The following is a 15,957-nucleotide window of genomic DNA, read 5'->3' on the forward strand; positions in this document are numbered from 1 at the left end:
TTCACTACATTATTTATGTAACAGGGCCCGTGTTTAGCACTGAGAAAATGTACAATGGAAAGTGTAAAGTGGAAATTGTTGAAACTTCCGTATATAACTGCTGAAACTAATTTGAGTATCTCAGAGACATTTTAGAAATAAAAAATACTTATATTGCACTTTGCAATCACTAATCCATATAAGTGGCTTGTTAAGCAGCTACCATTACTTTGTATAAATAAGGAAACAATGGCTATACTGTGCCCAAAGGTTACCAGACCAGATCCTGGGGGCTGCCTCACAAGCCACAAAGCAATAGTGATCCATATGTTTAGGGGAAATCTCATACCAAGGGTATGTAGAAAGGTCAAAAATTGACGATGTTTTCTAAAAACACAAATCAGACTCCATAAAATGGTAGCAGTACAACAGTAATCCATACACTATCCCATAGCAGGACTGGAGACCATTATAAATTCATCAATAACATCAGCATCATTTAATTTAACTAAACAATAAAATCTGCATCTGGTTAAATGGTAGTACTTCCATTCTAGATTTAAATATCACAAAACATTCTAAGCTCAGGGTTAAAAGCCTGAAATACGTAACATTATATTTTTGATATTTTAAAATTATGCCAAAATGAGAAAGTCATTCTTATCTGTCAAAAATCCAAATATTCAAAATAACAGTTATAAAGCAAAAAAAAAGTATATCAAAAGAAAAAAAAGCTTGGGGAAAAAAGAATGTGCAATGGCTCAGTAATAGAACACAAGAAGCTGAAGTGAAATGTGTATTGATGGCCAAAAAAAGTGGCCTCAGTGCAATAAAGTAAAAATGTCTTATTGTCAATAGATGTGGACAACTCAAAAAAGCCAACCAACAAACTTAGTTATAGAGTACAGAGGGGAGGAGGACTAAGAAAGAGGAATAGTACACCCATCCACCCTGGAGAAAAACAGGAAGGAATTAAGTTCCCCAAAGTAGAAGGATTTGAGAAAACAATGGTTTGGTAAATATGAAGAACTTAAAGTAAATTTAACGTATCTAAAATTTACTTTGTCAAGTCATGAAAAGCTTCCATATAATTGATAATCATGTACGAGTTAGGGAATTAAAAGGACCTGATCTTAGAAAACCAAATTATTTCATCTGAAAGCCAGCCATCAGGATCTGCAAAACACAATTGCAGTGGGAAAGGAATCTACTTTTTGTTTTAATCCTAAACATGTCCATTTTGAGACAGATTCATAGAGAGATAATATAAAAAGACTAACATTCACAGAAATAAAGCCAGTACCTAGCTTTTCAGACACATGATGAACTGAATATTAAGCATTATATTCATTTTGATAGATGCTTTAAATTGCCTGTCATAGTCACACCTTTTCTTAGTCCTCAGTGTGTTGGCATTTTACATTATTGAGCTTCCCCACTTTGAAATTGTGTTATCCAGCTTATCCTAATTCTTCTAACTCTGTGAGTTATACTTCAAACCAAAGTTACCCAACTCAGTCAAGCCCCAAGAACTCATTCACTGATAGTTTCACTTTCACACAGAAGACTCCCAAATCTTCAGTCACTCTACACCTCTTATCCAAGTTCTACTCTGGTATTTCCAGCAATATCCAATTGGAAATGGCTTGCACTCAATCCAAAACCAAAGCGCTAATGCATATCGTGAATACGAGGCAGCAGCTAAAGCGCAGACAGACAGATATACTGATAGATATGGAAAGTTCATCAGATATATTACTTTTTGATGAAGAATGAGTATTTCAGTATTGTGTACAAACATTCTCCCATTTTATTTCTTAAATAAAAAATTTCCAGAAAGATGTTTAAGAAACTGAAAAAGTTATTTATGGAGAATGGGACATCAATGGTGGGAGACTGGAGAGATTCACTATTTACCTGTGTACTACCCATGAGGGAACTATTAAAAGTTCATGAAAAAAATAGAATTAAAAGATAAGTTTATTTTGGGTACAAAAAATTTTGAAATTCATGCAGTTTTTTCATCATTCACATTTTCTATGAGCCTTTTGAAGACACTTTGTATGCAGAGATTGCAAAAAAAAATTTTGTACGAAAATGAACTTATTTAATTCCATTTCCCCAAAAACTTTTTGAAGTACTGTCAGGTATTTTTAAATTTACTATGTGCATCATTAATTTCCTTTTTTTAAAAATTTATTAGACAGATAGAGTTAGATAGTGAGAGAGAGAGACAGAGAGAAACGTCTTCCTTCCTTTGGTTCACCCCTTAAATGGCCGCTACGGCCAGTGCTGTGCTGATCCGAAGCCAGGAGCCAGGTGCCTCCTCCTGGTCTCCCATGCAGGTGCAGGGCCCAAGCACTTGGGCCATCCTCCACTGCACTCCCAGGCCACGCAGAGAGCTGAACTGGAAGAGGAGCAGCCGGGACTAGAACCCGGTGCCCATATAGGATGCCAGCGCCGCAGGCGGAGGATTAACCAAGTGAGCCACGGCGCCGGCCCATGCATCATTAATTTCATAAATTAATTTATGAAAACAAATAAAAAAATTATTAAATTTCAAAATTTTAAATACACATTGACTACAAGTCAAATCACCTTCCAAAGTGAAATCTTCCCAGTGGGAAAAGTCAAAGGAAGACTTTTCCTATACTGACTTGGGCTCTATAACCAATAGCATAGTGGCCCCAGAATAGAAAGAAAGGAGAATAGGTTCTATATCATCTTGAACCTTGTTGCATAAACCCACAGCCATATGTGGTGGTTCTAGAGCCCGTACTGTCAGTTTCTACTAAAAATTTTAAAATGGGGGCTGGTGCTGTGGCATAGCAGGTAAAGCCGCCACCTGCAGTGCCGGCATCCCATATGGTGCTGGTTCGAATCCCAGCTGCACCACTTCCAATCCAGCTCTCTGCTATGGCCTGGGAAAGCAGTAGAAGACGGCCCAAGTCGTTGGGCCCCTGCACCCATGTGGGAGACCCAGAAGAAGCTCCTGGCTCCTGGCTTACAGATCAGCACAACTCCAGCTGTTGCAGCCAATTGGGGAGTGAACCAGCGGATGGAAGACCTTTCTCTCTGTCTCTCTCTCTCTGCCTCTCCTTCTCTCTCTGTGTAACTCTGACTTTCAAACAAGTAAATAAATCTTAAAAAATTCTTTTTAAAGGTTGGGGCCAGCACTGTGGCACAGTAGGTTAAGCCTCTGCCTGCAGTGCTGGCATCCCATATGGGTACCAGTTTGTGTCCCAGGTGCTTCCCTTCCTATCCAGCTCGCTGCTAATGGCCTGGGAAAGCAGTGGAAGATGGTCCAGCTACTTGGGCCCCTGTACCCACGTGGGAGACCCAGAAGAAGCTCCTAGCTCCTGACTTTGGATTGGCTCAGCTCCAGGCGTTCGCAGCCATTTGGGCAGTGAACCAGCAAGTGGAAGACCTCTCTCTCTCTCCCTCTCTCTGTCTACAACTCTGTCTCTCAAGTAAACAAAATGTAAAAAAATAAATAAAATTGCTTTAAAAATAAATAAATAAATAATGAAAAATTTGAAAGCAGTCCATTCCTTTGGCTTGTTGGCTGGGTCAGATACCTATTCTGTCTGCAACAGTACTTCAGCTCTTGATTATTTAGGTGTGCAGTACTGGTTGGCAACTGAGATGCCCAGTATCAGCAGCTGCAGTTCGAGTGGTTTGTAGAGACAATTTCAGTATTTTTATCACAGGATACAGGAATAACCAATCTGTGGAAACCACCCCAACCCACCCCCAACAAATACCTATCTCTCAAACCTCATTACTTCTGGATTGGCAAGTGTGGAATAGTTAATCAACTATTTTGTCTGCTGGGTCAGGGAAATTGGAAGGAGAGTCAAAGGGGTAGAGAAATTACCACAACAAATTATATTTTCAATAGATGACTAAGATTTCATATTTCTATTGCTAAAGAATACATGGATTTATCAGTTAGTTTGGTGACAAACACTGATACTTCATTAAAGAGAAAGGCCCAAATAAAAAATAAATCATTGAAAGAATGGATTGTATATATAGTCCCTACTTAAGAGGTAATAAATTTAATTAGGAAGTCATACAATTAAAATTTACAGTAAACAGACTCTGAAAATTAAGACTTGTCTTATTTTAAGGGAATCCAATGCAGCATTTTCACAACTTGAATTAGAGCAGAAGGCAGCCTGAAATGAATAGACTTTAGAACGAGTTGGAATCCTGCATGATCTTGGGCACCTTACTCCCACCCCCTCTGGATCGCAGTGTTCTCTGTAAGATGGGCACAATGATACGAGATAAAACGTGCACAATGCCTAACATCAGAAAGATAAATGTCAATTCTCTTTACAAAGTAGGCATTAAGTTATGAAAGTCTTTAAAAAATTTTTAAATAACCTTATGTCAAAGTTCCTCTAAACAGTGTTCTTATCATACTTAAAATATAAAAACATTTACAAAAATGCAATAATTCAAGAACAATTTCAAAAATAAGGTATACTTGTTTATTTATTGACTAGAGCTAAATGGAGAGGGAAAATTTCAACTTAAAGGAAATATGCAGGGACATGATTTAAGGGACATTAGTGATTCAGTTCCTCAGATGAAACCATTATGGATAGAGGAAATAAACGGAGGGAGATGAGCAGTAAATGTCAAGTATATAGAAGCATGTCACAGTCATGGGAGTTAAGGGAGTCCACAAGGGATGACTTGCAAATGACATGTCCTAAGGCAATCTGTAAAAAGCAGACACAAAGAGACTAGGAGAAGGGTGTACACATGCAGAAAAGCAACGGAGTTAACTCAGTGCCCTGCCAAATGGTCCCAAAATCAAACAACATCACCAGAAATCAACATTGCTTCCCTTTGAAGTTTGCCATCTGTAGGAATCCACATCCTTTGTTGAAAAGGTTATTCCTCTGTGGAAACACAGCTCAACCCCCACCACCTGGATTCTTCCTGGGCTACCAGCAACTGAGCTTGTAACTGTGTTTCCTTGACCTTGTTTCATGGCTGTCACTATGATCATGCACTCCTTTCATGAAACATCTACTCATTTCTGGAAAATCCTCAGTTCCTTCAGACTTTTACTAACAAGAAAAACCAGTTTACCTACAATGTACAATTATAATTTCCAGGAAAGATTTTCCAACATCATGTAACACTCCCAATGTCATATCAGAAACCAAATCACTGAATCAATCAATACAAGTGAAAACGATAGTAATTAGTACAAATGAGGTTTTTCTATGCCAAATTATATATTTTACATATTATTGATCTAGTATTAATGTAAAGGTGCATTTAACTCAATTTTCTGGCAAATGGCATTCTTTGACTCAAAAGAATGTAATTTAAAGCCCACAAGAGGGCCAGCTCTGTGATATAGTGGGTAAAGCCGCCACCTGCAGTGCCAGCATCCCATATGGGCACTAGTTCTAGTCTCAGCTGATCCACTTCCAATCCCACTCTCTGCTATGGCCTGGAAAAGCAGTAGAAGATGATGGCTCAAGTACTTGGGCCCCTGCACCCGTGTGGGAGACCCAGAAGAAGATCCTGGCTCCTGGCTTCGGATGGACTCAGCTTCGGCCATTAGGGCCAATTGGGGAGTAAACCAGTGATGGAAGACCTCTCTCTCTCTGCCTCTCCTTCTCTCTCTGTGTAACTATGACTTTCAAATAAATAAATAAATCTTTTAAAAAAAGCGCACAAGCAACTTAACCATTCTCTTTTCATAGAGTGTATGTATAAACACAATTCATACACGACTGATAAATATGTTAATATTAAATTAAGCCACTACAGTGGAAAGCCATCAACTGTTATTGAAGTAATCCTTGTTCCGTATTGTTTCAAACATCAGACAATCACCATGTTAGCATTAGATGAATGTCATAAATCAATGTGAATCTTAAAAGGCCCAAGAAATCAAAGCCAAACATAGGCGGAAACTAAAGTCTTACGCAACAAGGCTCAAGTGCACAAAAGATAAAAATCCTTGTTATGGTCCTCTAGCTTCAATACTTCCAAAAAAAAATAAAAAGTTCATTCTACTTTGTAAAAAAATGTAAGCCTCCAAAAAGCAAACCCCAAAATATTATATATATAACTTAAGTTTTAAACCCATAACTCTCAATCATAGGTGCAAATAAGAATCACTTAGAGGGGCTGGTACTGTGTGTGGCACAGCGGGTTAATGCCCTGGCCTGAAGCGCTGGCACCCCATATGGGCGCTGGTTCGAGACCCAACTGCTCCACTTCCAACCCAGCTCTCTGTTATGACCTGGGAAAGCAGTAGTAGATGGCCCAGGTCCTTGGGTCCCTGCACCCATGTGGGAGACCTGGAGGAAGCTCCTGGCTCCTGCTGCGGATTGGCACAGCTCCGGCTATTGCGGCTATCTGGGGAGTGAACCATCAGATGGAAGACCTCTCTCTCTCTCTCTCTCTCTCTACCTCTACCTCTCCTCTCTGTGTAACTCTGACTTTCAAATAAATAAATAAATCTTAAAAAAAAAGAATCACTTAGCTTTAAAAATATATCAGCGACTATGACCCACTCCCAGAGTTTTTGCTTTCAGTGCTTTGACACAGAGCCCTTGCTTTAACCTTTTTAAAGCTCTCCTGGTGATTTCAGTATGAGCCCAGTAGAGAATCACTACTTTAAACTCACATAGCCTTTTGGGACAACAATTACTCTGAGGTTGATAAACACACTTCTTGCCTTTTAATGACATTTTATTAAAATTACTCAATTCATTCCACAGCCAATGAGTGACTCGCATGTTGCAGGCAGTGTGTTAAAGTAGTAGAGAAAGTTGTGTGAGATGCATTCCCTGCCCTCAAGAAGCTCCCTATTAGCTAGGTAGAGAGATCCATAAATAAGTAACTGTAATTAAATATGGTAAGTGCTCTGGAGGTGTAAGCAAATACAGCATGCCTCACAGACTTGCATGTCATCCTTGCACAGGGGTCACGCTGCATCATTCCAATTTTAGTATATGTTCTACCAGAGCAGGAAAGTCAGAAGTTACAAGTTACTGAACACCCTAAATAATGGGGCAAATACTCATCCTACACAGTGTGAAAACAGTGGGCATTTTGCTACTCTTCTCTAAATTGCTGTACCAAGAAAATAGACATTTTTCCATGTTTTAATTTAGATGAATTGTCTTAAAATATCCTGTGTTACTACTGATTGTACACTTACCTAAAAAAGTAAAAATTTGCAAAAGATACCATAAGTGATTCTGACATAAAAATTAGACCCTAACCTGTATTTGCATAATACCTTTCCTTTCCAGTAATTGCTACATTTTCTAAGGAAAGTTTTGAGAGGACAGAATATCGTTAATGGAGATTTGTTTAAGTCCTTTGAAAGATGCTACATGAAAAATGTTATGGAAACAATGACATTCAACGGATTTTTTGCAAAACTTTCAAAAATAAGAAACACAGGGAAAAGAGTTTTAAGTTTTTAAAATTTGAAGGAAATGGCATCCTCCCAATTTACAAAGCAGGTACAAGATTCCTTCAAAGCCAGCTTTCCAGCCCCTGGAAAGAAAACATACACCAAACAGTGATCTAATACTTTAAAACCTCACTAATTCTATATGATGTCCTTCTCAACCAAAGACAAAATTCACAATAATGGATCTAAATTAAATGAGAATTTCCATTTATGCCACCAAGTAAGGCCTAGTATGGAGTAGATGAGTGAGTGCATAGCCAATTAGCCTTGAAAAGTGAAATCTACTTTAAAATAATCTCAGTGAAAATTTCAACCTATTAAGACCTAGTGCTGAAAAACAACTTGTGATACTAATTTGGTATAAAAAAATCAAAATTCCATAGCACTTGGCTAGAAATCAACAAAAAGGTTTTAGTACAAGTGAACATCTTCAAGGCTTTCCTGTTGGAATCCAGACTGAACAAATTCCAAGTTAAAATGTATGCTGTCAAGGTCCCTGCAAGAAAATCTCAAGCGAATTTCAATTTCCAGATCAATATATACTGAGACACTTTACCAGAGAAACCTCCAACCTTTACACAGGGTGAGGAACATGATCATTACATTCTTTAACACCAAGACTGTCTTGGATTCATTATTTCATGAAATGGCATTTTATAAATGGCACTGACCAAGTCAGATTTTTGTAGGGTATGAATGAGATTTCTCAGTTCACAGTAAAGGTAGCTATAGAGTACCTGTTACCTCAAAATTAGCCTGCTCTCCCTCTGACTGCCATTCTTAAACAACAGAAGAGATAAATTTAATTCTACCTGAAAGTACTGGATCAATTATAAATCAGCAGAATATCATCTGTGTTAATGTGATGCTGACCACTTCTTTCCGATATCTAGAGACCACATCATCACCCTTCCAGACCTTATGGAATCAGAACTAGTCACCAACATTGATTCAATGACAGCTATTTTCCATCATCACAATATAATTAACATTTTAATTTCACATTTTCTAATTATGACTTTCCTGGCTCATTTACATCAGATACAACTAAGAGGCAAAATACACCATTCACCCACACACAGTCATTTGGGGGCTTCAGGGAAACACCTAATTTACCTTCACTGAGTGCTCTTCAGAATGAAGAAACCAAAGGAATTCGTGATATATATTTTTTCCTCTAGAACTGTGCTATTTACATGTGGCTATTGAGTACTTGAACTGTGGCCAATCTGAGGAAATAAATTCTGAATTTCATTTAATTTTAATGAATTTAAATTTAAGCTTACAAAGAGACACAGGATCCAGTTACTGGGAAACTTTTATATATGTTTGGAACAACCTGGGTTTGTGAATCCACTTTTGCACATGAAAATTGTATGAAACCTAAATACACATCAAATATTTCTGATGAAAAAATTTAGCTCAGCATGAAAACTGAGATGTACTCTTAGTGTAAGATACACATTGGTTTTCAAAGACTCAGTATAAAGAAAGGATGTAAGACATCTCATTAATACTCTTTATATTGGTTACATATTGAAATGAAAATAGTTGGGATCTACTGGGTTAAACCAAAATTATCAAAATTAATTCCACGTGCTTGTTTTTAATCTTTTTGAAGTAGCTACTAGACAATTTTAAATTGCAGATGTGGCTCTCATTATATATCTTTTGGACAGCGCTGTTCTGGAGCACTTCCACAATCACTTTAGCAGGCACATTTGGAAATCCTCCCGCTCACAGACAGGCTGCTCACACAACAATAGGGGCAAGGAGTAACATGTCCTCCTATCAATTGGGTCTGAGTAAAGTGTGTAGCAAGCTCTACCCACAATTTCACCATGTGAGGCAACACTGTAATACCTCAATATGGAAGGGGGAAAAAAAGAGTTATCAGCACTCAAACAAATTGAAATTGAGTACTGCAGACAACTTAAAAGAGACGGAACCAACTGCTCTAAGGTCTTGGTTTCATTTCCCAACTGCAGCCCTTAAAATAGACAATAAAGCACCGCTTGCAAAAAAAAAAAAAAAAAGAAAGAAAAGAAAAGAAAGAAAGAAAGAAAAAAGAAAAAAAAGAGGTAAAATGTTCCAACGGCCTCTATCTAGCAATCCTTATTAAATGAGCGAAAGCTGCTCTTAAATCTTATCTCAACTTGGAAAGCCACAGAATACACGCTGAGCTAGGAAATCAACTTCAGATCGCCAGCATTTCCCTCACAAGCAAATTAGCAGGATTGTGCACTTGGAATATTGTTTGACAAGAATGAAAAGGAAACTATTCAAAACAGATTTAAGGAATGGACAATTAGATGAGGAACTGCAGATTTAATTCTCAATCAGCACTGTGATTAATCTGATTCCCTGCTTTTCCCTAGCGTAATTATACAACACAGATGAAAGGATGAGCATTTGGACTGTCAGTTCTATATTCTAGACCAGCCCGGTGACTCAAAGCAGACGGCTCGACCACGCTAACCACCATCCCATCAATAGTCAAGGGGGAGCCTGGAGCACTGATTGAACAGTTATTGCATAACGAGGCATTAAAATTCGGGTGCCCCCCAACTCTTTCCATGTTCGTCTACACCAGGTGAGGAATTTGCTGAAACTGAACGCATCCCGTCTTAAATGACCCCCTCCAATCCGAGCATAGCGTGAACACAAAGGCATCTGTCTAATATCCTGCACAATAGACACACACCCCACAATTAAAAATCCTGGACGCTCTTGCTCGCTCCCTCCACGCAAGCAAAGGAAATGCAAACTGCTCTTTTCGCAAATGGTCTAATGGTACTCGCAAGGTAACAATAACCCCAACTGTTCCCAGGGAGCAACTATAAAATCGTTTCGGCCACGTCCCTGTGCAACCGTCAGAGAAAATGCAGGCAGCCGGCCCCACGCCTTACCGGGTGGCCGACCTCGGCTCGGATCCCCGAGAACCCCCTAGACCCCCGCCCGGCAAAACATCCAGGTACACGTCTATAAATACTCCAGGGTGAGGAGGACGAGGGAGGCAGAAGGGAGGAGGGAGGGAGGGCAGGGGGCAGGCCCGTAGCGGGTGCGGGAGGACCCGGGCATCATTGAAATGCATTTTTCCACACTCCCGCTCCCTCGCGTGGAGACTCACTTGCCGATCACCTCGCACAGCTCGTACACGTCCTCGAACAGCACGTCGTCGTCGGCCATGGTCCGGAGGGGACAGCGGCCGCAGCGTGGAGAGCTCCGAAAACGGGAGTGGGGGCGCCTCCGAGCTCAGTGCCCAGCCCTGGGCTCTCCTCCTCCCCTCAGGACCCGCGAGCCCTCTGTGCTGAGGAGGCTCGAGCGGGGCAGCGAGGCCGGGGGACTGCAGCGCCTTCCTCTGCGGGCGACCGCCCCGGCGCGGGCGGCGGGGCCGGGGCGCGGGAACGAGGGCGGCCCGGGCCCGGCGCCGCCCGCCCGCCCGCTGCTCCTCGCGCTGCTCGGGCCGCGGTGCCCGCCGTGCGGATCCTCGGGGACCGCGCGGCGCCGCGCTCTCCACTCGTCAGCCCGCGCGGGCCGCGAGGCCGCGACCGCTCCCTCTGCCCGAGGCCGGCTCCGGCGCGGCGCGGGGCAGCTCGGGCTACAGGGGGGGCCGCAGCAGGACCATGGAGGGAGAATCACCGCGGAGGGAGGTGGCGGCGGCGGATCGGCGCTGGGGACCAGGAGGCGGCGGCAGAGACGCTCCCTCCTCCTTCTCCTCCTCCCGCCGCCGCCCGCCCGGGAGTGGGAGGGGGCTTCGCGGGACAAGCGCTCTGTGCGGGCGGGAGCCGCGGCCGCCGCCTTCAGCTCCTCCCCTCCGCCTCAGCAGCCGACCGGCTCGGGAGCCCCGCGCACCCGCCTCGCGCATACACGCCCCACGCCCTCCTCCCGCTTCGGCCCGCGCGGCTGCACGACCCACAGGCCCCGCCCACTCCAGCCGGTCGGGAGGCGATGGCCCAGGGAAAAGGGGGGGACCGGGCCGAGCAGCGCATGCGCGCGGCGGCGGCCACGTCACGGTGAACGGTCGGGCCCCGGGAATCTAGAGGGCGCGGGGGGTTGGCAAGTGGGGCGCGCGGGCTGCAGCTACCGAGGCGGGGCTGCTCTGGGTCGTTACCTCCGCGCCCGGCCGCGACCAGACCGCGAGAGGGGCCAGGGACAAAAGATGGGCGGTCGCCTGCACGTTCTTCGTTGAGATGCTTGGAACTCCGGCCGTTCCCCCCCGCCCCGCCCCCTTCTTTTGTATTTGCAGGAAGCCTTTCCCAGTTTTTGTTGGGGAAAAAAGGCAGGGAAAGGGTGCTAATGAATGGGAAAACAAGAAGAGGGGTGGAGAGAGGTTGTCACTCAAGCCTCTGCTTGCCAGCGGCAGCTTGTAGGTCCAGCCTTGTCATTCTTTAATGAAGAAGAGGGCTGGGGGCGGCGGGAGGGGGGTGGGGTTCGTCCAAGCATAGGACCCAACAAAAACTGCCTACGAAGGTGTGCAACGACAGCCTCTCCCGCGTTCTGCCCCAAACTAACAAATACCCATTCAGAACCTACTGCCACCAGAGACAACCTAGACTAGAGAGAGGTCAGGAAGCCAGGGACATACTGAGACTTTCAGCCCCTTTGTGTATCGTCCCCGAACGCCCAGCGCCTATTCTGTTCTTACTCTCCATAAAGGTTAGACTTGTCAGGGTGAAAATGCAACTACAGGGAGAGAAAGCACAGGGTCAGCCCGGCAATGAGGTTCTGGGTGTTGCCGCTGTGCTAGATTGCATTCAATATGAAGATTTCTGTTCAACTGAGCATGTGCGGAATGAGCCAACGCCATCAGACAGGTATATGCCTTAGTTGAAGACCAATAAAAAAAAAAGTCTTTGTTCCTCCGCACAGCAGAAGTGTCCAATTAGTTCATAAGTCAGTTTCCAGAAATCATCAGTTAAAATCCTCAGTGCGGTAATTAAACAACAACAAAAAAGGTATTTACCGAAGTGGAGTGGGTGGGGTGGAAACTCGCAGCCTATTTTTTTTTTTTTTTAAGAAATGTTTCTGCAAACCTTTAACCACTCCCTCAAGAGGCTGAGAGGTCTGTCTGTTAAGGATTTGGCTACTAAACCTTTTTTAAAACATGCAGATCAGAGGGAAAATATAATCGCACAAGATTTTCCTCCTTTCCCAAAGAGCGTGTGCCTTCTCTAAAGCAAGGAGCTTCAGAGCCTGAGAACCCTCACCTCCTTTGCGAGTAAAGCAGTTCCAAATCACTCACTCCAAGGTAGCATGTCCACCTTGCACCTAATGAATAAGGAGTCACTCCATTTTGTCCCCAGGGTGTGCAGCTCCCTCACAAGTCACCTTGTCAACTTAACTAAATTCCCAGCTCAAATCTGAATTATGCCAAGAGTTGGAGACTTCATTTCAGCATTTGTTGACTTGCACAAGGACCTATGCTCAGAGCTAGAAAAGGACAATCATAAAGTAAAACAAGAGAAAGTGGAGGGGGAAAAGGCAACTGCAAAGAAAGGTCTGCCCTCTGCTCACGAAATCACAGCTGGTTTCCAGCTGTGGAAAAAGCCTTAGAGGCCAGCTAGTCCAACTCCCCCATTTACAGATATGGGGGATGTGGTGGTTGCTCTTCCAAGAGCCATCCCACCCCTCCACTATTGGGTAGCAACTCTGGGTTTGAGGTGGGATTATAACCACCTTAGCTGGAAAGGTGAGCCCTAATTCATTACATCAATAAATGCAGCCCCCTTGCCACAGTGATTGACCCAACTTAATCAGGTCTTGTCATTCTCAGATCATGTGCCTGGATTGGTTCAAGGGCTTTCAATCAGCACGGGGCTCAGGACTTTTCCCCTCTAATCTGAATTTAGCTCTCTCGGCTCTCCGTATGGAGTCATATGGAAGTTCTCTGCAATACACATCTCTCAGGATTTTTACTATTTACGATGGCTACTGGAAGCTCCTCTCTGCTTCTAGGACTAAAGCATGCATTTGGTCTAATGGTTAAGATGCCCACAACCCATATAATAGTACCTGAGTTTGATGCCCAACTCTGGTTCGTGACTCAAAGCTTCCTGCTAATTCAGATTCTGGGAAGCTGTCTCAAGTAATTGGGTTCCTCTCACCCTCTTGAAAGGCCTGGATTGAATTCCCAACTCCCAGCTTGGTGCAGCCCTGGCCATAAATGAGAAGTGAACCAGCAAATGGGAGGGCTCTCTCTCTCTCTCTCTCTCTCTCTCTCTCTCTCTCTCTCAAATTGAAAAAAAATAATAATAACCAAACCTTTTAAATGAAGTTGATTCCTCTCTGAGTTTTTCCCAAAAATCCAATACTCTTCCAACAAATACATGCCACTATAAATGGTCAGGTGTCAATAATTAGTTAATTTAGTTTTCACAAAGGAAATGTTAAACTAGGCATGTCAGATTGTGTTCAGATGTTAATAACTGAATATTCAGCTAACAGTAGTTTAAACAAATGGGGCAGGTTGTCTTTCTCATGTAACAAGTCTGAGGATTGGTCACTACTAACGTTAGATCAGCTACTCAACAGAGTCATGAATGAGCGTTCTTTCCACTCTATAGTCCTTCACATGTAAGCATCTCAGCCTCAGGCTTGTTGCCTCATTATCACAAGAGGGCTGCCAAAACCTCAAACATCAAAGACAGGAAGCAGGAGGGCAGCAAGTGTAGGTGAGACCTTTTTGCTCTCTCCCATCTCTTAATAGGGAAATAAAATATCTTCCTATCTCATTAGCCTAAACAGAGTCACATAGCAACCATAACTTGAAAGGGAAGCTGGGGACAATGTGTGGGGAGCAACTGAGACTAGACTAAATTACTGGAACTAAGACTAATTCTATGCATCTGATCTCCCACAATATGGTGCTGAGAGAGAGCAAACAACTTGCACACAGCTGCCTCACAAATTCAACTGATAAGCTGCAGGAGCTGATCCTGCTCCTGATTGGAGGAGAGCAGCGTGCTCGGCGTGTGGGCAGCAGAGTTGGGATTGGTGGAAGAGGACTATAAAGGAGGAGAGAGACACTATGCACTGGGAACACTTGAGGAACATCTGAGCAACCCCTGAGAGAGCCCGCCGGTGGTGCGCTGCTCCTCCGCGGAGGCGGGGGAGCCGGCAGCAAACCTGGGACAGCGTCGTTCCTCCACAAGTGGGGGAGCGGCAGCAAACCTGGGAAGGGCCGGGCAAAAGAACAGCGCAGGGTTCAGTGTCGTTCCTCCGCGAGTGGGGGAGCGACACAATGGTAGTTGACTTTTCCTGTTTCCTGTCCAGAGGTGGACAAGGCAGAAGTAGCTAGGGAATGGGCTTCATCAGCCAAGCAGCAATATTATGGTTTGAACAGGATTTGGCTCCCCAAACAGATTCAGACATTTAAACCCCAAAGTGTTCTGGTTGATGGATGAAGAGTGGAGGCTTGATCCAATAATAATGAAGGGAACAGCCTTTTGGGAAGTGACTGGACTGAATGAGGTTGCTGGGGTGAGGCCCATGATCAAATCATAGTGACCTTATAAAGACAGACACATAGACATGGAAGAGTGTGCTGCCTGTCTCTCTGCTTCTTGGCTCACCATGTGATCATTCTACCATCCCTGTCCTAATCAGTTGCCTGAATCAATTGGCCCACCCAATCCTGGGCTGTGAGCCTCCAATCTGTAATGTGAAACAAACCTTCTTCCCTTCTAAGTTGTTCTTCTCAGGTATGTTGATTAAACTAACAAAAAACTGACTAATACATGCAGTGTTTCTAATACCAGGAAAATTATCAAAGAAAGAATACTCTTATCTTCATCATAATGTATGTATAACTGTAGCAAATACTTGAGAGATCTTTACAAAATTTAGAAACGTCTAAAAACCCACAAAGATGCAGCTGATGGTACATAAATTTGATTCTCAGATGTCAGTACAAATCCTCAATGACTTTGAGGTGTTGGGCTTCCTCACAATTGCATTGGACATTCTCAAGTTGTAGGACTCCCACATGGTTTCAGCACTGACACAGATACCGAAAGGGAAAACACACACTTGTAGAGAAATATCAGCAGGAAAGCCACACAGAGGTCAGTGTGGCACAGGGCTAATTTAGGCAATTTTGAGTTCAGCCTCACTCTGTAGTCTGATCCTTTTAGCATGTAAATTATTACTGAATTAATGAATAAAATTAAGAATGACGCTGCTCTCCACTGGAACAAATAAAGTTACTGCCTCGTGGCATAAACAGGATGTTCTAAGCTCAAATGAAAGACATCATTGTCTCTCCAGAAAAAGCTACATATAAGAGGGCACTAAAAAAGTTCATAGAAACATAGAATTTAATGAAAAGTTTATTTGAGTGCAATTTTTTGATATCCATGTAGTTTTCTCATAATTTGCTTCTCATGAACTTTTTATGAAAATATTTTTTGCAACCAAATAAATTTTTCTTTGAATTCCATTTTCCTGTGAACTTCTTGAAGTATCCTGGTATCATTAGACTTACATTCCAATATCATGTTGCAAGTTATTTA

At 43.0% G+C, this 15,957-nt stretch overlaps 1 protein-coding gene and 1 pseudogene across 16 annotated transcripts in view; both read right to left on the bottom strand.

Moving 5' to 3' along the window:
• The window catches only part of CASK (calcium/calmodulin dependent serine protein kinase), a 366,640-nt gene extending 355,501 nt beyond the window's left edge, over positions 1 to 11,139 (bottom strand). For 7 of the 16 annotated variants that reach the window (XM_089324397.1, XM_089324390.1, XM_089324401.1 and 4 more), the window contains exon 1: positions 10,575 to 10,780. In XM_089324397.1, coding sequence (XP_089180523.1) covers positions 10,575 to 10,633 — 59 coding nt within the window. In that variant the 5' untranslated portion in view covers positions 10,634 to 10,780. Of the gene's footprint in view, positions 1 to 10,574 lie in introns of all 16 variants that reach the window. The other 9 variants (XM_089324403.1, XM_089324402.1, XM_089324396.1 and 6 more) reach the window with 3 other exon arrangements.
• On the bottom strand, positions 6,899 to 6,989 carry LOC127485030 (U6 spliceosomal RNA; annotated as a pseudogene).
• Positions 11,140 to 15,957: the final 4,818 nt, after the last annotated feature.

This window comes from Oryctolagus cuniculus, chromosome X, assembly GCF_051225735.1.
Source record: "Oryctolagus cuniculus isolate XC-2025 breed Fujian yellow rabbit chromosome X, ASM5122573v1, whole genome shotgun sequence".
Classification (NCBI taxonomy): domain Eukaryota; kingdom Metazoa; phylum Chordata; class Mammalia; order Lagomorpha; family Leporidae; genus Oryctolagus; species Oryctolagus cuniculus.